Below are 19,994 nucleotides of genomic sequence, written 5' to 3'. Positions count from 1 at the left end.
GTGGTGATATCTATATATAGATATATCTATATAGATATAACTACACGGGAGCCTGGATGGACTGGATTAGCCGTGCAGGAGGCTGTTTAATCCGTTTATGTGGAGTTTTAGTCCACCAGACCTGTAATAACACATGTAGCCGGCTTCATCCATTCATTGGTTGGATTAGATCTTGTACAGTAGTTACACCACGCTCTCTCCGTCTTTCCAGCTGCAACCATCGTGCAGAGCAAAGCGGTGGCCGAGCAGGGTCTGGAGGAGGGAGAGGAGGAGGAGAACAGGGGCCGGGAGGAGGTGGAGGACATGGGCCTGGGCTGGATGGAGGCCTGCTGCACGGCGCTGGAGCTCCACGCTGCCGAGCCAAACGTTCAGGTCAGTGTCCAGTTCTTTTGGCCCTTTGAGCTCCAGACAATACTTGCAGTGGGATAATTCTGACTGTGAATCACTTCCGCCGCCTCAGGAAGCTGCAAGCTGGGCCATTCACAATTTGTTACTGCACGGAGCTGCTGTGGACCGTTCACAGGAGGAGCGGGATGAGAGGTACCCACTGAAAACAATGAGATATCACACATGCATCTCCTACAGATGTGGTGTTACCTCTGTCAGCACATATGCCAGGTTGTTAAAGATTAGAATATCTGGATGTTGTGTGGTTGTTTCCAGGACTCCTGTTCACAGACAGTTAATGGTGGCCATGCTGCTCCACTCCTCCTTTCCCAGAGTGTTTCAAGCTGCTACCAGTGCCATCGCCACTCTGCTCACACACAACGGTGAGCATTCAACAGTACACACTGAAGCAGCTGTAATCACTCTTTTTAACCTAACGATGTATCGAGTGACGAAGCTTTAGGGTGAGTTTCAAACATTGTTCAGCTGTCCGACCCTCGACTTTACTGTTTTAGTTCAGTCTGGCCGTCCTCATTGTCTGCGTTACTATTCACATAAAACCAGTTTTGTTGGCTCGTACCGATGTGCTCTGCTCCGTGTGCAGGTGAGATGCGGTCTCCGCTGCTGTCCAGCGGGCTCCACGTCAACCTGGTGGAGATGATGAAGAGACACTCGACCTCGGCTGAAGTCTCCATCAGCGCCTGTAAACTGCTCAGCCTGCTCTTTCAGGGAAGGTGGGCACAAGCACATTTGTTTCCATTCTGTGACGTCCTTGTTGGTTTCAGAAAATCATGTAAATATAGAAAAAAGGGAAGTCTGCATGAGAAAGAAAGGAACCGATCATCAGCATTTGTGAATATGACTTCTGCTTTCTGATTCTCAAAATATTAATGAAAACATCACGCAACAACATTTTCTCAAACGCTCTAAAACAATGATGTTCATGCTTAATTCTGGAATCTGTCTCTCTGTGTCTGTAGGACAGCCAGTCTGGATGAGTTGAACATGGCCATGAGTCAGATCCTCGGCGCCATGAAGGTCCACAACTTCCAGCCAGAGGTTCAGCTGGAGGCTCTGCAGGCCAGCCTGGTCTTCCTCTGCCCAGGTAGCGTAGAAGTGCTTTCCGTCGTGTTTTTGCACGGCCCAGATCAAATGTCTGCATGCTGATCTTTTCAGGAGTCTGTTATCTGTTGCTCCGAGGTGGCTATTTGTACTGATGCTAAAGTTCATCTCTCGAGTTTTACCACATGTCAGTCTCAACTCGTTTCCAGAAACGCAAGCTCTGACAAACTCACTTTACACTACGTATCCAGCACCAAACATCAAACGCACAATGTTTCTCTGGATTAGTTGGAGACCAAAACGGAGAAAAAGTATTGGACTTGGAGTCAACAGGTGTACAGAAGCAAAAGTCCAAATTAAAGCTAAATGCTGCTCCTCAATAACATGGAAGTACAGTCAGTTTATGCTACACTCTAGTTCTAGTCTTTCAATCTGTTGTGGCACTCTGCAGCCCCTTACTTGGCCACAAATCTATTTTAACAGCTGTAATAATAGGCGTTAAATTGCAATTGAGGCGATCCGTTGTGCAGATGTTCAGGGCTCTGAACGTTCCAGCTACATTGCTCAGTTATAATATTGTGTGAACAATAATGAAATGAATCTGTTTCAGTGTAGCAGCTTGTTTTATTTTTAATTCTCTTAATGAGGTCGTACTGTACTCTTCCTCTGCTCCCAGCGCTGCACTCGTTACACTCCTAATTAGATTATGTGAGTGATAACAGAGCGGCTGTGTCTGCATGTTTTCACTCGTTGCCTCGGTGTGTTTGAATCCCCAGACAGGAGTTTAAGGGAGCACGGCGTCTCGGTCGCAGACCCCGACATGGCCGACGTGTCGCTGAAGGTCCTGAAAAACCAGTGTGTGTTGGAAGGAGCTCACACCCTCTACCTGGAGGTTCTCAACAGGGTACGAATACGCAGACCAATCCCCAAAATGTCTCTCGAATACTCTTTGTTTTCTTACAGTCTTTCCAGCATGGTATATCCGGGTTTTCAGTCCCATTCTCGTGATCGTGATATCTAAAGAAAGGCCTGGAGGGAACGTCTTCAAATCTGGCACAATTGTCCACCTGAACTCAAGGATGAAGTGGTTTTATTTTGGTGGTCATAGGTCACTTCCAAAACACATTTGTGGCCCTAACTCAGGAATTCATATGGTAATTCTGACATTTTGACACAAATGTCCAACAGGATAAAATGATGACTTGTCAGACAAACATGGATGTTAAATGCAGTAACAACAACAATGGTGTCAAAAGTAGTCTCTGTCAAACACTATTCATATTTGTGAGGAAATGTTTTGCAATTGGAGTTAGGAATTTTGCCGGACATTAATAACCTTTTAAAAGACATTTTAGTGACGATACGATTTTTAGAACCATCCCCCCCAAATGTTGCTTTTGAGGCTTTCAGGGGGTCTCAAGGGTCAATCTTTTTAAACACTGTGCCAGGTGGTAAATGTAGTTTGTCCTTGAAGGCTTTTTAAAATAGATCTGGCCTGATATGATTTCATAAAATGCCCCAGATATAACAAACAAACAGGATAGAGCCTAAAGAAACCCCCGGGTTTTGTTATGCAGCTGCAGTACAAGTTCATCCATTCATTGTAGAAATTACACGGAATCTTTTCCTGCAACCAGAACATCGTAGAGAGAGGGTGTAATTACATTTTCCAAAAATAGTTTGCCAGTTGACCGACTGAATGAATAAAGATGAGGTTGTTTGGTATCCCAGCGTTCCACTGAGTGCTCTTTGTGTCTGTGTGCAGTTCATCAGCAGCTCCGTCATCCAGAGGTGCGGTCTGAAGGTGCTGTCCGCTCTGGCCGACTGCTCCGGTGCAGTGGACTTGCTCTGCCAGCAGGGTGCGATAGACACGGTGCTGCATACGCTACAGATGTTCCCACGGGAACGAGGTACAGTCAACAATTGTCTCATTCGATTTTTGCTAGTTTTGAGTGTTGAATTGGGGAGGAAAAGTCAGCAAACAGGACAGCATAGTGTTGCCTCTATCGTGATATTTTGGGGACCTGTGGGTAATAACTTGTTTCACAGTAAAAGTGGCGTCTCCTTTATTTAAAAGTCTACACAAACTTGAACTTGGTTGGATAGAGGAAGTAGCCACATCCCCTCATCTGAACATATAAAACATTGTGATTTCATATTAAAGATGGCTAATCGTGTGTTCACTAACGTCCTCCAGAGATACACTACTGGGGGTTCACCCTGCTCACCTACCTCGTGTCCAAGAAGAAGCTGTCGAGGATGATCGTACCCGTTCTGGCCTCCGTTGTGGTCGCCTCGCTCATCCAGTACAGAGACGACTCCGAGATGCTCCTGAAGGTGATCTTTACACACAGTAGTGGTCAATATTTGTTCTCATTTGTGTTTTTACCGCTTTATCGTCAGACCGACGGGCAACTAACTTCTCAGAACACGGGAGTTGCTGGTCTTTGCTGGTTTGTTTGTGTTATTGTGTGACACTGGTGTTTTTAAAGGGTTAGTTTGGATTCACCAAATGCTTTCTGGAATATACTGTTGATTAAAATGTATTTGGCTTGACTTCTCTCTGGTCGTTTGTCCCGCAGTGTTTTCAGGTGGCTTTGAGGATGCTGGACGCCTGTTCAGGAGCCGCTGCTGAACTGCAGAGAGAAGACTTTGACAGGCAGATCTTCCAGCAGCTCAGAGAGGAGACTCTGGACCAGAGCAACTATGCTGTGAGTTAGACGGTTAGACGCGACAGAACCACAATGTACTCAAAATACAAATCTATAGATAAAGTACATTTATAGAAAATGTAGGGAGGCGTAGGTTTAAATATGAGGCGCTTCAGTCTCAGTCGCACACACTGTTGACCCACTGGCTCTACTGTACTGCACACAGGAACGTACAGTACAGAAGGGCCGTGCACGACATACCAGACATGCTTGAATGAGACTGGGCACTGTAACCTTTAATTTGATGAACTGATTTGTGCGGGAGCTCGTTTAACTTTCTCTCCCCCCCTCCCCTCCCTCCCCTGTGAAGCTGCGTAAGTCGGTGTACCTGGCTCTGTCTAAGATGTGGTGCGACTCCCAGCTGCACTACGGCATGCTGGAGAAGGCATGCGAGGACGGAGACGCCACGCTGGCCGAGTGTCTCATCGAGCTGGGCGCCGACATCAACGGGAAGACCAAAGCAGAGTCCCTCATCTACCAGGTCAGAGGTCACGAAACCTCATGAGTAAACCAAACTGGGTCATGTGGAAGTTGTTGAGGGAAGTTATTCCTTTCACTCCTGACCGCCTGTGTTCTTTTTAGCATATTTAAAAAAAAATAGTTTTTTTTTAATGATGTAGGCGGCTCTTTGGTTGTAGGTGTTGGTTGGTCCAGAAATGTCTAAAACATTGAATGGATCGCCATGAAACTTGGTACACCCATTTATGTTCCCATCATGACAAATAACACTTCGGTTTTGATACTCCGCCCTACGAATAGATAGCTTCATTAACAATTCGTATAACCATCAGTCCACTCTCAACCCTCACCCCTCTGCCGTCTTCTCCAGGTGTGCGAGCGAGGCGGACCCCTCGAGCTGGTGGAGCTCCTCCTCAGCCGAGGCGCCCATGAGCAGCACCTGCGCAGGGCTCTGGCTGTGAGCGTGAAGCGCGGCGAGGGGCCCACGGTCATCCAGCTGCTGGGCCGCCTGGGCCTGGACCTCAACAACAGCGCCCTCTGCCTCGGGGGCTTCAGGCTGGGCCGCCTGGACGCCGCCTGGCTCAGCCCCCTGCTGGCGGAAAGAGGCCGAGCGTTCAGTCTCCGTTACACCAACAGTGAGGACGAGTTCACACTCTTCTCTTTAGAGGAGGATTCTCTGGTGTTTCCTCGACTCAACGGTTGAGTTGCAGCCCTTTCTTAATTTCTGTGCCCTGTGCTCTGTCTTTAAGGTAAAGGCGTGAGTTTGGCGAGGTACATTCAGTCATGCCAGAGGTCCAAGAGCCTCGGTGCTCCTCCTAGATCTCTGGGCGACCCGTGTCTGACTTCTGGCTACATTTCCGACGAGAGTGACGACTCCAGCTTCAGCTTGGTCTCCATGGACGACAGTTTAGTTTTCAACGACGACATGGAGAGTGACGGTAAAGTGCTTAGACATCAGACATCTCCGCCACATTGTGGACAAACGGGGGGTTAAAGTAATAACTTCTACATGAATTTTTACAATCCAACACAGGCAGTGAAAGTCTTCTTGAAGTGGAACTTTATTAGATTTAAACGTCTGACTCTCAGTTAAATGTAAATAACATCTCTCCAGCTTTAGAAGTAGACATTGTTGTGCATGCTTTATCAATAGAGCAATAATAATAAATACTTTTTAGTTGATTTTTAAATATATGATGATGATCTCCTGCTTTTCCTCTCTGTAGGAAGCGACTCGCTGTCGGGCGTCCTGTCTCCAGAGCCGCACAATAAATCCACAGAGGAGTTGAGGGGGAGGTCCTCCAAAGGGAAGCAGGGGCGCCGCAGACATGCCAGTGCAGAGGTAACGAAACCCTCTTCATACACTTCTTGTGTGAGAACATTGGATCTCATGCAGGAACTTTTTTTGGTTTTCTTATCTTGACTTTCTCTGACGTCAGATTCCGCAAACTGCTAACTTTAGATAACTTTAAAGTGTAAATGACCAGCATTAACATGATGAATGCCACCTGTACGTTCATGAGATTTGTAGTTTAGCATATTTACCCGATAATACCGAGGCTACGCGTCTTGATAAATATGTCCTATATTGAAGTCCTGCTTGCTGAGATCCATAAAGGAAATTGATCATTTTCATTTGTTTCTTGCATGAGGCCAGATGTTTTCATTGTTATAATTAACATAAAACATAGTTTTAATTACTCGTAAGAAGTCCTTTCCTTGCAGTCCTTAGTCTCTTAGTAGTAGATCTGTAGATCTGTAAATCTGACCCAGATGCACTTCTCTCCCCTCACTGTTGGTTTTTTCTTTTCCAGAGTGGTCAAACTGAGAGTGAACACAGTGAGCATGTGCAGAGGAGATATGGAAGGACTGGCTCAGGTCAAAAAGGTTTCAGTTCAACTTCATTCTCCTTCTGTCAAACACAGCTGCAGGAACGATGACCTAGTGTTGATGATTACTTTAAGTACAGTAGTTTAGTTAAGAAAATATAAAATAAACTCACAAGATGAACTATTCTTTATAGAAGAAAGAACAACAACAAATCTCTTCCTCACAGCATGTAAACAATGAATCTAGCTACAGTTTAACAGGATGCTTTCACCCTACTAACAGACAGAGTTGATGCCGGACGTTTGTTATTGTCTTTCAACACACAAAACCTCTTCCTCCACACGTCATTCTGCAGATGAGAAAAGCTCTCGTCTTGTTGAATCAGTTCTTAGCTAATGATTTGTCGCCTCCCCAGTGTTCGGCTCTGGTGAGAGCTCGGCCGCTCCGTCCAAGGAGAGAGAGCGGATCCTCCTGCTGGACCTGTCGGGTAACGAGCTGGACTCTCTGTCCTGTCTGATGGACGACGGCTTCGTCCAGCAGCAGCTGGGGCATCTCCTCCGCCTGGACCTGAGCCACAACAGTCTGCTGGAGTTCCCCTCAGCTCTTTGCCAGGTATCTGATCAATGCCGGATCATCAATGCATCACAAGATAAAAAAGGAAACAGACACTGAAGCGTGTTTTTCTTTTTCTCGCAGAGCCTGAGGAGTCTGACTCGACTGGACCTGCAGGGCAACCAGCTGCGCTCGCTGCCGGCGGAGCTGCTGTCGTTGCTCTCGCTGAGCACGCTCAACGTCTCTCGCAACTGCGTGGCACCCCTGCTGACCTTCGACCCCGCCGTCACCTGCCCATCGCTGCGGCACCTCAATCTGTCTTTCAACAAAATCACAGCGTTCCCTCACGAGCTGGGCCGCGCCACGGACCGGCTGGAGGAGCTGGTCCTGGAAGGGTGAGCTGCTGGGGGAGAGGCCGGTTAACCATGACTGGACGATGTATAGTCCCGGAAATAGTTGTTTTCTGCCGCTGATAAAAGGATAATATGATTATATAATAATGCAAGAACACCCTTTTACAGAGCAGTGAACTTAAATCTTAAATTCCCAGTCAAACGGATGCTTTAACGTATTAAGATTCTGTACTGTGTAATATTTGAGGGATTTAAATCACATCTTTGCTTCGGATTGGACCGCTCAAAAGTGGGCGTTGCAGATTGATTGATTGATTGATAGATTGATGTTGCGATATGATTGGATGAGTTTGGTCGAAACTAGCTTACCTCAGCACACAATTAATACAATTAAAATAAAACCACACTATCAAAACAAAGATAAAAATCTACTCTCATGCTTTGTTAACAAAATTGCAGCTAAACTCTTGTATCAGGGGTAAAGAGAGTCACTCATTCCTCAACAGAGACTCATTCACTCCTTAACAAGCAATATCCTGCCAATCACGTTCTCAATGTTTGGACCTTTGTTAACGAACTTAAAGTTGCATATAAGTTACAACAACAACACTCGTTTGGCTGAAACCCAAAATGTTCCCGTACCGGAGCCGTGGACGATAAGTCAATAATGTAAACATCATTGAGGTCATGTCCACATAGTGTATGATGATCAGATACAGTAACTTATATATTGTATATATTAGGGAATTAAAGAGTTCTTTCATAATTTAACACGGCCGTGTGACACAATAGTACAGCGTTAATACGACAGCTGCTGTGCTGCACATTCATCTTTGTTGTAAATGTTTGATTTTATGTAAATCATGGGACACGTGTGCAGGATATTTGTTGTCAAGTTAGTGCAGTCGTTCATAAGAAATGTCCGAGCTCAACACCAAAGTCTCCCCAAACTCATTTTTTGAAGACGGTAAATGTTTTTCACAAACTGGATTAAAATCATAATAATTAGCTTCTTATTCCTGCATACTTATCATTTTAATGTGCTGAATAACCTGTAATCCATATGTCTAATTGCAGAATATTGAAGACTGTTATTTCCCTTCTTTCTCTTTCCAGGAACAGTTTAACTGAGCTCTGCGTGCCTCTGTGTCTGCCGGAGATCAAGCTGCTCGACGTGAGCAAGAACAGTGTGGAGACTGTTTCTCCAGACTTCCTGACCGGCTGCCCCAAGCTGGAAACATTCAGTGCCTCCATGAACAAAATCTGTGAGTACTATCAACTATTTATTAAATACAAAAAATTGAACAGCATTGGGTGTTATTTCTCTGCCTTCCGTGTGATCTATAATGCGCTCGAGCAACATGTGACCCCGAGTGAGATCACTGGTGTGTGGACAGACCAAGCAGACGCACAGGTTTAGAGAATATTTAAGCAACCGATGTCCCTCCAAAACACTTCAGAATCAGTCGGGAGGCATAGCTTTAAAGGCATTCTGGGTTTTTGAAAATCTTTTAATTACATTTACTATGAGGAACATTTAACTGATTTATGAAACGGTCTTAATTTGATACTGATGCCTAAATATGACGTACAAAAGTGATCAGAGAGAGGATTGTCTATTTCTATATAGTTATTCTTAATGCTTGTCATCGGTGCAATCCGATGAAATCATGCAGGTTCACCAGAAACTCCTTCAGGGAAGAAAGAGCTTTTATCAAAATTGACAGTCAGCGATATCGGAGATTGGCTTCAGAGGCCACTTGATCGGTTTGAGAAATGAATCCATACAATCTGACTTATTCAGCGTTGAATTCTAGGGTTCGTTTTTTTTTTTCTCCAAAAAAAAAAACCATTTTGTGACAAATGGTTGTTCCACATTCTTATTTGGTGATGTGGAGACACAGAAACATCTTCACTGTCTTCTCCAGGTTCTCTGTCACATCTCTCGTCCAAGATCACAACGCTGAAACTAGCAAACAACAGCTTCACCGATGTTCCTGAGGCCATACTTAATCTCCCAAAGTAAGTCCGACAGTTTTCACATGTCCACATTTCACGCATCCCTCTCCTTGTAGTACTATCGCTTAATTCTCATCCTTCCATGTGTGCAGCTTGCGATCAGTGGACATGAGAACCAACTGCATCGCTGCTCTGCCCGGCCCAGGACTCTGGGAGTCCAGCAACCTCAGAGAGCTGATGTTCAGCCACAACGCCATCAAGGTTCTGGATCTGAGCGGGCCGATCCACAAGTGGACCAGACTGGAGAAACTCCACCTGAGTGACAACAAGCTCGCTCAGGTAAAGAAGTGTCTCAAATGAATGCTGTGAAAAGCACAGTGTATATGTGTATTTTTGTGTAAATGACGATTGTGTCGTCTGTGGTCAGATCCCCCAACAGATCGGCCAGTTGGAAGGACTCACCTCGCTGGACGTGAGCCGTAACGCTAACTTGCGGTCCTTCCCCGATGAGATGGGGAAACTGGGCAGACTGTGGGACCTCCCGCTGGATGGCCTTCGACTCCAGCTGGACCTCAAACTCATCGGCAGCAAGACCAAAGACATCGTCAGGTCAGCGGCTTCACGAACCTGAGCTGTCGTTTGTGACGACACCAAGAATGAATACCACATTTCAAATCCCATATTTACAGTTTATGATGACTCAGTCTTGAATATATCGAGGAAGAAGTAAAGCTCACGATAATTACTTTTCTCCCAGGTTCCTGCAGCAGCGGCTGAAGAAGGCGGTGCCGTACTACCGCATGAAGCTCATCGTGGTGGGGAACGCCGGCAGCGGGAAGACCTCCCTGATCCAGCAGCTGATGAAGCTGAAGCGCTCCCAGTTGAACTCCAAGCTGGCCTCCGTCGGCATCGACGTCCGGGACTGGGCCATCAGGGAGCGGGACAAGAAGAGAATGGTGCTGAACGTCTGGGACTTCTCCGGTTAGTCAACATATATAGTTGGAAGGTTTTATTTTACATACACAGCAAGTTCCTGGAGAAACAGTCTCAGCATTAATTAGATTTGTATGAAACTTCGTGAATCAGTTGTTCACAAGGCCAGGAAAAACCTTTGGGGGAAATGTTGTAAGACACTGACAGTCACACATTTGATAGAGTATGTGGGGGTCCTATTCAGCTGATTTAGTTTCACTCCCTGTGTCTTTACCACACAGGAGGAGAGGAGTTCAGCGGCTCTCACCCGCACTTCCTGACCTCCAGAGCTCTCTACCTCGTGGTGTACAACCTCAGCAAAGGAGCCAGTCAGGTGGAGGAGCTCAAGCCCTGGCTCTTCAACATCAAAGTGAGTCACAGAGACGTTCTCATGAGTAACTGTTGAGATCAATATCGAAATGAATATATTAATCCTGCTGAGAAGAATAAGAGACTAAAGGCTTCAACGATATCAAGCAAGGAATTCTCTTAACTTTACCACTTTAATCTTGGACATTCTTAGTCATCCCCCCCCCTCTTTATCTACAGTGGGCCTACTATGGTTTTGTAGAAAACAGTTTCCCATCATTGGCAGACTTAATTCACTTGTTTTTAAGATAAACAGTGCTTTGGAGAAAGTAAATCCATGTGTAGATGTTTCTTCCCTCTGCTGTAAAACGCTCCTCTTCTCTCCAGGCCGTGGCTCCTCTGTCCCCGGTCATCCTGGTGGGAACCCACACGGATGTGAGCGATGAGCTGCAGCTTCAGGCCTGCCTGACCAAGATCAGGGAGGAGCTGCTGAACCACCAGGGCTTCCCCGCCATCAGGGACTACCACATGATCTCAGTCTGCGAGGACTCGGACGCCATGGCCAAGCTGCGCAAGGCCATCGCCAGGGAAGCCACCAACTTTAAGGTAAAAGTACACACCGAACACATCAAACTTTTCTCCTTTTTATCTAGCTCTGCTCTGTCCTCACCTCCCCGTCTCCTCCCGCTTCCACAGATCCAGGGCCAGCCCGTGATGGGCCAGCTGGTTCCAGACAGCTACGTGGAGCTGGAGCGCCGGGTTCTGCAGGAGAGAACCAGGGTTCCCCCGGAGTTCCCCGTTCTCCGGCACCGGGAGCTGCTGCAGCTCATCCAGGAGAGTCAGCTGCAGCTGGAGGAGGCAGAGCTGCCCCACGCCATCCACTTCCTCAGTGAAGCCGGTGAGTCGGGGGATCAGGTCTGCTGCATTCAGCGTCACACAGGCCTTAATATTACCTTGATATACTTTTTAAATTGGTCCCAATTCAACATATCAATCAGCTCTCCTTCATCTTAGCATCAGCACTTCAAGACAAAACCTCAAGTCAACAATCTATCTGACCAAGCCTGATTGTTTTCGTCTCCTCCTCTGTCACTGAAGGGGTTTTGCTGCACTTTGATGATCCTGCTCTTCAGCTCCAAGAGCTCTACTTTATCGACCCACAGTGGCTGTGCAACATCATCTCCCAGGTAGCTTCACCCGAACACACAGAGACGATCAGACATGCTTCAGGCCGCCTGAGCTGATTCTGCTTCAACAACAACACAAAACAAAACAAACCTGTTCTCACTTTTACTTTGGATTTTCTTTCTAGTTGTTGTCATTTCTACAAGAGATTGTTGAGATTAAGCTGCATTTAATCCATACTGTGCATGCTCAGAAGATGTGCGTCAGGTCCAAGCAGACATCAGCTGTTCCTAAATCAAGTCAGAAGTAGAGTCATTTCTCATAGACTTCTATACAATCAGATAGTCTGAGGAGTCGCCCCCTGATGGCCATTAGAGAGAATGCAGGTTCACTTCACTTTTCAGAACCGGAGGTTGCCACCTGGTCAGCGGCCACATAAAAGCCCGTCTATTGACACTCGTGTTCAGGTACATCACTTAAAGAATGTGTCGTATCTGTCGGGTGCACAAATGCAGCTGCTGTCTGTTCGTTTGTGTAGAAACTGACGTTGAAGAGCTGTGGCTTCTGGGAGCATCCTAAAGGAGTTGTTCAGCGCTCAGTGGTGGAAAAGTTTCTGTTTGAGACCAAATGTTTCCCCAAGAGCCACCTGACGCAGTTCTTCAAGCTGCTGGAGAAGTTTCAGATCGCTCTACCCTTCGGCGAGGACCAGCTGCTGGTGCCCAGCAGGTATGTTGTTTTTTAAATGAGCAGCTACAGATGTAGGAGTTTTACGGGATTGTGCCATCGTAGAGAGACCAAATCATTTGGCAGATCACCATATTTCTGCGCCTCGAACCTCTCGTCTCTTCCTTCTTTACAGTTTGTCCAAACACAGACCGGTGATCGAGCTGCCTCACTGCGAGAACTCCGAGGTGATTGTCCGTCTGTACGAGATGCCGTACTTCCCCATGGATTACTGGTCTCGCCAGATCAGCCACCTGCTGGAGGTCTCTTCTTACCTGCTTTGTGGAAGAGGTAAACTGAACGCAGAGTAGACATAGTCCCTTTCTCATGAGAGGGTGCTGCTCTGCAGATGCAAATGCATAAAAAGAGTTTTACAAAAATGATCTCGCTGTGTGTTCTCCAGGAAAAGCGGTGCGACCAAACCGGATCTACTGGAGGAGAGGCGTGTACCTGAGCTGGTCCCCGGAGGCCTACTGTCTGGTGGAGGCTTCCTCAGAGGAGAACCCCTCCAGCTTCGTCAGGATAACAGTGCCCTCTTCACGCAAAGGTGAGGTTGTTTTTAAAGGTATGTATGTATGTATGTATATATATGTGTATGTATGTATGTGTGTATATATGTGTATATGTGTATATGTGTATATATATGTGTTGTGGTTCTTCCCCCCCCCCCCAGGCCGGGTGCTGCTGGGTCAGGTGGTGGACCACATCGACTCCCTGCTGGAGGAGTGGTTTCCCGGCCTGCTGAACACAGACATGCACGGCAGCGGCGAGGCTCTGCTGAAGAAGTGGGCTCTGTACAGCTTTGAGGACGGGCAGGAGTGGAGCAAGATTCTGCTCGAGGACCTCTTCACCTGCTTTGACAATGGTACGTAAACCGCACAAAAAAAACAACACTTTTCCTCTGTGGTGACCAATCAAGTCACCGGCAATCAGAGCAGGTCAACCCGGCCCTTTGGGAACAAAATGTGTTTTTCGGCGTGCAGGCGCTTGGAGGTAATCGGCCATTAAGTGACACCGCCACACAACCCTGCTCCTGAAATTGGGTGACCATATTTTCAAACCCCCAAACCGGGCGTGACGTGTGGTGCCTTGTTTATGTTTTTAATATTGAGTTGGGGTAATAATGAGTGGGACAGAACATGATAAACGTCTCTGTAGGCACTTAAAATAAGACTCGGGACAACCAGCTTGAAACCGGGACATCTGGTCACCGTAGTATGGAACACACTGTTTGGTTATACAGTAAGTGCTCAGAACAGAAGAACGTTGCTTTAATCGTCCCTCGTGAATGCTTCCAGTTATCTCAAATCTGTTTTGTTGAATGATTTCATTATCAATCATAGATTTTCTGCTGGTGAACCCGGAGGACCCCCGCTGCACACTCCCCATCTCTCAGATCGCTCCTGACTTGGTGCTGAGTGACCAGCCTGCAGGAACAATACTGGACGGTGGAGAGCTGCACGTAGACATGTCCATAGAGAACCGCCTGGGTACACCACACCAAACTGTTTCTGTTTCTTTATTTTTTATTTTTTATTTATTTTTTTATTTTTTTTAAACCTACTTATTAAAATTGAAACTTTTGAGGATCGACATATCTTTTTTTTCTTCAATGTCTTGTTAAATGAAACCCATAAATACGTTATTTTTCTCTTCTACAGGGGACGGAGGCTTTGGGACGGTCTATCGAAGTGTCTACAAAAACGAAGAAGTGGCTGTGAAAATATTCAACAAGCATGCATCTGAGCTTTATATCTACAGACTCCTCAGACAGGTACCACTGACTAGAAACGAGAAACCAAAAAACTCCCTGTGGTTTCTGTGTCCTGGACAACACGTACAGTAGACAGCAGCTCACTTCCTCTTGACTCACTTCTTTTCCTCCTCCGTTTGGCTCCAGGAGCTGGTGGTGTTGGGTCGCCTCCGTCACCCCAGCCTGGTGGGTCTGCTGGCGGCCGGCTCGTCTCCCCCGGTCCTGGTGATGGAGCTGGCTCTGAGAGGCTCGCTGGACTCCCTGTTTGAACACGAGCACAGCAGCCTCAACAGGAAGCTCCAGCACAGAATCGCCCTGCAGGTGGCCGACGGACTCAGGTACACAGTCTGACTTTAATTCACTAGAATTAATTTCATTTGATTATAATATGTTATAAGTATGTTTATAATGCATTACAGTCATGGGCGTCACAGAAAAAGTTACCAATATTTAAAAATAATTAAAATAAAAATCCTTGGGTCGCTGTTCAATCTGTGTGATCAGGTTCCTTCACTCAGCCATGATCATCTATCGGGACCTCAAGCCCCACAACGTCCTTCTGTTCAACCTGAAGACCGACTCCGAGATCATCGCCAAGATCACCGACTACGGCATCGCTCAGTACTGCTGCAGCATGGGAGTGAGGAGCTCCGAGGGCACGCCAGGTCGACGCCTCCTAAGACTTCAAACACTCCTATTGTATTGACCAGGGGTGGGGGGAAATCGTATCGCCATATGTTGTGTGGCAATATCGTGGGTAAAGTCAGCGGGATTAGCAGGAAGTTGGTCAAAACAAAGATGACAAATACTCACCTGAGGACCTGCAGGTCAGTGTCATCTTGTTGTTTATTTTGAAAATGTCTTCCTCTACATGTGGCAGGTTTCCGAGCACCGGAGGTGGCCCGAGGCAACGTGATCTACAACCAGCAGGCCGACGTGTTCTCCTTTGGCCTGCTGCTCTACGACCTCCTGACCTGCGGCGAGCGGATCTCTGACGGCATGAAGTTCCCCAGCGAGTTCGACGAGGTTGCGGTGCAGGGGAAACTGCCAGGTAACGATTGAAGAGTTTAATTTAGAGAGTCGTGCATTGTGTTGATGTTGTTTATTATTATTATTATTATTATTATTATTATTATTATTTTTAGCACAAAAGGAAGTGATAAAAGCAAAAGTACATAATGACAACAAACGCATAAATTGTGCAGTAGAGGTAACAAACCCTGAACGGTTTGAATGTTTGCTGCTCCCTTTTATTAAATACTTTCTTGTATTTTATACTTGTCTTGTTCTATTTTAGCTAGCTTTTATTCTCTGTTTTTTATTTTATTTAAATGTCCTTTTGTAATGTTTCATTTGCACTTTGTGTTTTGATGTTTCATATAAAGCGCAGTATAAATAAACTTGCGTTGCCTTGAACACAGACCCAGTGAAACACTACGGCTGCTCACCGTGGCCGGGCTTCCAGGCTCTGATGAAGGACTGTTTGAGGGAAAGCCCTCAGGGTCGACCCACCTCTGCTCAGGTGAGGACGTCAGCATCGTAGGGACGAGCTGTGGTGGTGCTATTAAAAGAAAAAGATTGTGGCCAACAAAGTGGCTTTAATTCGATGTCGGAGCCCATTCAACACACAGTGAACAGGTGTTTGTGTCTTCTGTAATGTGTGCAGGTGTTTGACAGGCTGAATTCAGGGGAGATGTACCTGATGAGGGAGCTGGTGGTTCCCCGGGTGTTCAACGCAGAGTGCCTCGCGGTGAGCGCCTGCAGCGCCGACGGCCCCCCGAACAGCCACCGAGCATGGGTGGGTGGAGGCAGCAGCGCCCAGAGACTCGGCTCCATCACAGCTGTGGACCTGGAAGACGGCACCGTCACGACGCAGGTACCAACACAGCGCCGTTATCCTCGGGACTGAATGTTTTCTTGATCTCACACGTTCGGGTTGATTTTCGGTGAAACGGGGTGTATTGTACCAGCTTTTTTTAATATTCACCTTCTCTGGTGTTCATAGTTCATATCATGTCCTAAAGGGTAACTTCTGTATTGTTCAACCCTTTCTTCCCATGTTTTTGTGTCTTAAGTACTGGGGACAACAGTTTTTGACAGTTTTTTCTTACTGACTGCGTTTTTTATTGTCGCAGTCTTGCCTTTCCTATAAATCAAACCCACCTCATACGTCCTGTTTACGAGGTGTCCTTCTCGCTCCTGCAGAATATAGACACCAGTCCCGTCTTGTGTCTCGTGACCATCCAAATCCCGAGCGAGGCGTGTGATTGGCTGGTGGCCGGCACCCAGTCTGGCTCCTTGGTGGTCGTCAGCACTCGCGACGCGTCAAAGTGGCACCGCCTGCAGAGTGTCACGGACGCCGTCACCTCGCTGTACTTCCACGTGCACCCTCGTCGCACGTAAGATTTCAATATTAAATCGTGTGAATTAAAATATCACTTCTGTTTCTAAAGTTAACATTTTCTGTAAATCTTACAGAAGATCTGCAAATGACGATCTACAGTTTCCTCACATGCGATTCTGTGAAGATCATTCTGCTGAATCTACAACCTCTTTCAAAATGGCCCTTCTGTCTTTTCAGCCAAAGAAAGAATTACTTGCTGGTTGGGACGGCTGATGGAGTTCTCACTGTTTACGAGGACTCTGTTCTCGAGGTAAATATCATCAAAGATCAAAGTGTGTTTGAGTCCCACCTGGTCCTCCGTGTACGCTGCTGTCTCTGATGCTCTTCCCGTTCTCCTCCCTCCAGCAGGAGAACGGGCAGCCGGTCAAAACGCTCACGGTGGGAAACGTCAACACGCCCGTCGTGTGCCTGGGCCAGTCGTCTCATTCGCTGGACAGCAGATCCGTGTGGGCCGGCTGCGGCACCAAGATCCTCTCCTTCACCGCTGACTACGACGTCTGCAAGAGCATCGACACGAGACCCAGCCTGGTCCTGCAGTGAGTTCACGGCACAAAGTCAGAAGTTTAGCAGGAGAGGTCAGACTGTCGATCTCGACGGGACTGAAGAATGAGCCTGAATGATAGTCACACGAAAAATACTTTTCTATCATAAATCTGTCCTTTCCTAACAATTGTGTTTGATAAGAAGTATCAAAGAAAAAAAGAGAATTAGGATTAGATTTGCGTGATGTTAAAAGTCTAAATCAGTCATCATGTCTTCATGTTATTCAGGCAGCAGCAGCGGTCGCTGGGAGGTGAAGCGTGCGTGTCCCGACTGGTTGTGGATAAATACGTTTACCTGAGCAAAGCCGGGACGACAAGCGTGGAGGTTTGGGACAAGAGGGGCGAGAGGATGGTGGACTGCATCAACTGTGCTCAGATCATCAGGTACGAACGCACATGTATTCATTATGTATTTTTTATCATGGCTCGCTGCTGTATTTCATTTTACTTTGTTGTTTTTAGTGTTTCTTGAAAACCAGACGGGCATGAATGTCGACACAGCACAAAGGAAGTGATGTAACAGCCTCTATGGCTCGTAGAAAACAAAGGAACATTTCCACTCATACAGTTCACCCCAGCATTTCCTTTTCATTATTTCATCAAGACATTTCTCCTGCTACTGAGATGAATGAGGAGGAATCTTCCTTTGTTTTTATGGTAATGTGGATCCTTCAGATCAATTTGAGATGTGACTCTGGTCTGCATGTTTCATGTTTTATCATAAGTGGGTCATGCGTTGTGGGCCTCTCACTGGTCTGGTCTTGACTCGGTCTGGGTTTAGGTCTTGACTACTACACTAGTGTCAGCAGAGGTCGATAAGCCGCAGGTTCATACGACAAACGTCCTCTCAACAGCTGTGTGTCCTCCTCTCCCTGCAGACAGGACAGCGAGGTGGAGCTGCCCGCCGAGGCGACTCCCTCCTGGGCCAGAGTGAAGGCCCTGCTGGTGCAGAGCGCTGCAGCCCTCTGGATCGGCACTAGAGGGGGCCACCTGCTGCTGCTGGAGCTCTCCAAACACCAGACGCTGCAGGTCATCGGGCCCTGCTGCGACTCCATCCGCTGCATGGCCTCGGCACTCATAGGTGAGTGTTTTATCCGTTTATTTAAAGGTCCCGTACTGTAAAAAGTTAGATTTTCAAGTGCATCTAAGTGCTGTGTAAATACTGTGAAAGTATTAATTACTATAGTTACAATAGTTATTGTGTATAACTATTTTGTTAGGGATTCAACTAATACAATCCTTACCCTTATGATTGACTTAATTAGCATAAGTGTTAATGTTTTATGCCTCTAGAGAACTTCAGATTTTGGGGGGAAATGTGTTTCCTGCACACACACTCATTCACCATGTAATTTGCATTTAATTTGCATTTTGTTCTACTTTCTACTGCGTTTGTAAAGAAGCAGCAGACGTGTTTCTTTTATTGAAGTCTTTGAGCCTAGAGTTAATTAAAGCGGTACATAATGCCGCAGTGGAAACGCTTTGAGAGAAGGAAAATGAATGAATGAGTGACAATATAAAAGGAAGGAAGTTAAAGTAAAAATAATACCACAGCTGGGTTTTTCTATTGTCTTCTCTCATAATGAGTCATGGTCTGTCAGCACTGATGTGTGAAACAACACCGCATGCTGCTCACACTTTGCCTCCATATTGAATTCAATATGTCTTGCTCTTCCCCCCCCCTCCCCTCGTTCGCTGAGTCTTGTCAATAGTGACGACAGATCTTTTTCTTTTTCACGACTAGAAACACTGAACTGTAAGAACGTGGTGCTGGTTCTGGGCAGAAGATTCCCACAAGATGCAAATCAGTTTGGTGAGTCTGTCGGTTCATTGCTCGTGCGCTCTGTGTGTTCTCTGCATTGGGTCTAAAAGTGAGTTTTTTATATTTCCTGCTCTCAGACCAGGAGTCGGTGCTAATGGTGTGGAGCAGCACGCTGCCGATGGAGGTCAAAGACCTGAACAAACACTGCGAGAAAAGAGAGCAGATAGCGGCCAAGATGAGAGAGCAGCTCCATCATGACTGAGCCCCACACGTGTGTTGGTGCGTTTTATTCACTCTGCAACCTGCGTTTCAATCGGTGTCTGTTTTTTATTTAATTTAAAGTTACTGTGAGGAACTCTATTTGATTCTGACGCCTCTATATGACCTACTTAAGTAAACAAGTCCATCAGCAAGAAGATTGGCTGTTTCTATGTCGTTTTTCTTAATGCTCGTCATCGATGCCACCGGGTCAGAGTAACATCTGATTCTCAGTAATGCTGGACCCGCTGGATGGAGGAGAGTCACGGAAGAACCAGAACCAGGACTGAGCGGGGCAGACTGTCAGACCCTGCTGCAGTAAAATGAGTTCCTAAAGGGACTCTGGTGCTCAGAGACACTACCTACCGCTTTTGTACATTGCAATGAATCAATCAAAGGTCTCTTTTTAAAGATGCACACTTATGAAATGATTTGCCGTGTTTCACAAGACAACCTTTGTAATTTGTGCAGAGACATTTCTCTAAAAGGGACACAGATGGACTGATTCGCGTTGTTATCAGCGCAGATGTTCAGGAAGACCTCCTGATAAAAAGAGACACTTGTTTACCCGCAGTATGCTTTAAAAAAAAAACAAAACAAGGAACGAAAGCCAAAGGAAAAAAAGCCTCTAAAAGTGTACATGTGATTATTTATTCTCATGTCTGTGAGCTCGTTAGTAAACAGGACACGGGACGTCTCAAATGGATTTGTACAAAGTTTTTATGTCATGTTACTGAAAGTCGCTGTTTGTGATGAAGTCAAACACTATTGTGTGTACTGTGATGGCTCTCTGTTAATGTAAATGAACACGGAAGTAAAAAGTCTTCAATTAA

At 46.4% G+C, this 19,994-nt stretch overlaps 1 protein-coding gene across 4 annotated transcripts in view; it reads left to right on the top strand.

Annotated features, from left to right (window-relative positions):
- Positions 1 to 19,994, top strand: part of lrrk2 (leucine-rich repeat kinase 2) — a 27,743-nt gene extending 7,749 nt beyond the window's left edge. For all 4 annotated transcript variants that reach the window (XM_031857310.1, XM_031857301.1, XM_031857318.1 and 1 more), the window contains 43 exons: positions 212 to 372; positions 461 to 540; positions 664 to 770; positions 992 to 1,121; positions 1,368 to 1,492; positions 2,226 to 2,353; positions 3,215 to 3,359; positions 3,647 to 3,786; positions 4,032 to 4,160; positions 4,471 to 4,641; positions 4,990 to 5,254; positions 5,369 to 5,557; positions 5,846 to 5,961; positions 6,434 to 6,506; positions 6,865 to 7,061; positions 7,146 to 7,396; positions 8,471 to 8,619; positions 9,283 to 9,376; positions 9,466 to 9,652; positions 9,741 to 9,922; positions 10,071 to 10,294; positions 10,528 to 10,655; positions 10,982 to 11,200; positions 11,291 to 11,492; positions 11,693 to 11,781; positions 12,258 to 12,445; positions 12,579 to 12,733; positions 12,846 to 12,989; positions 13,116 to 13,307; positions 13,786 to 13,932; positions 14,104 to 14,216; positions 14,343 to 14,533; positions 14,700 to 14,860; positions 15,076 to 15,246; positions 15,617 to 15,717; positions 15,862 to 16,071; positions 16,401 to 16,594; positions 16,777 to 16,849; positions 16,945 to 17,135; positions 17,370 to 17,525; positions 18,020 to 18,222; positions 18,886 to 18,954; positions 19,041 to 19,994. In XM_031857310.1, coding sequence (XP_031713170.1) covers positions 212 to 372; positions 461 to 540; positions 664 to 770; positions 992 to 1,121; positions 1,368 to 1,492; positions 2,226 to 2,353; positions 3,215 to 3,359; positions 3,647 to 3,786; positions 4,032 to 4,160; positions 4,471 to 4,641; positions 4,990 to 5,254; positions 5,369 to 5,557; positions 5,846 to 5,961; positions 6,434 to 6,506; positions 6,865 to 7,061; positions 7,146 to 7,396; positions 8,471 to 8,619; positions 9,283 to 9,376; positions 9,466 to 9,652; positions 9,741 to 9,922; positions 10,071 to 10,294; positions 10,528 to 10,655; positions 10,982 to 11,200; positions 11,291 to 11,492; positions 11,693 to 11,781; positions 12,258 to 12,445; positions 12,579 to 12,733; positions 12,846 to 12,989; positions 13,116 to 13,307; positions 13,786 to 13,932; positions 14,104 to 14,216; positions 14,343 to 14,533; positions 14,700 to 14,860; positions 15,076 to 15,246; positions 15,617 to 15,717; positions 15,862 to 16,071; positions 16,401 to 16,594; positions 16,777 to 16,849; positions 16,945 to 17,135; positions 17,370 to 17,525; positions 18,020 to 18,222; positions 18,886 to 18,954; positions 19,041 to 19,165 — 6,665 coding nt within the window. In that variant the 3' untranslated portion in view covers positions 19,166 to 19,994. The remainder of the gene's footprint in view (positions 1 to 211; positions 373 to 460; positions 541 to 663; positions 771 to 991; positions 1,122 to 1,367; positions 1,493 to 2,225; positions 2,354 to 3,214; positions 3,360 to 3,646; positions 3,787 to 4,031; positions 4,161 to 4,470; positions 4,642 to 4,989; positions 5,255 to 5,368; positions 5,558 to 5,845; positions 5,962 to 6,433; positions 6,507 to 6,864; positions 7,062 to 7,145; positions 7,397 to 8,470; positions 8,620 to 9,282; positions 9,377 to 9,465; positions 9,653 to 9,740; positions 9,923 to 10,070; positions 10,295 to 10,527; positions 10,656 to 10,981; positions 11,201 to 11,290; positions 11,493 to 11,692; positions 11,782 to 12,257; positions 12,446 to 12,578; positions 12,734 to 12,845; positions 12,990 to 13,115; positions 13,308 to 13,785; positions 13,933 to 14,103; positions 14,217 to 14,342; positions 14,534 to 14,699; positions 14,861 to 15,075; positions 15,247 to 15,616; positions 15,718 to 15,861; positions 16,072 to 16,400; positions 16,595 to 16,776; positions 16,850 to 16,944; positions 17,136 to 17,369; positions 17,526 to 18,019; positions 18,223 to 18,885; positions 18,955 to 19,040) is intronic.

The sequence above is a fragment of the Anarrhichthys ocellatus genome, unplaced genomic scaffold, assembly GCF_004355925.1.
Source record: "Anarrhichthys ocellatus isolate YVR2014 unplaced genomic scaffold, GSC_Weel_1.0 scaffold2, whole genome shotgun sequence".
In the NCBI taxonomy this organism is placed as follows: domain Eukaryota; kingdom Metazoa; phylum Chordata; class Actinopteri; order Perciformes; family Anarhichadidae; genus Anarrhichthys; species Anarrhichthys ocellatus.
The sequence above is the reverse complement of the archived record's forward strand: the minus strand, read 5'-3'. Positions and strand labels throughout refer to the sequence as shown.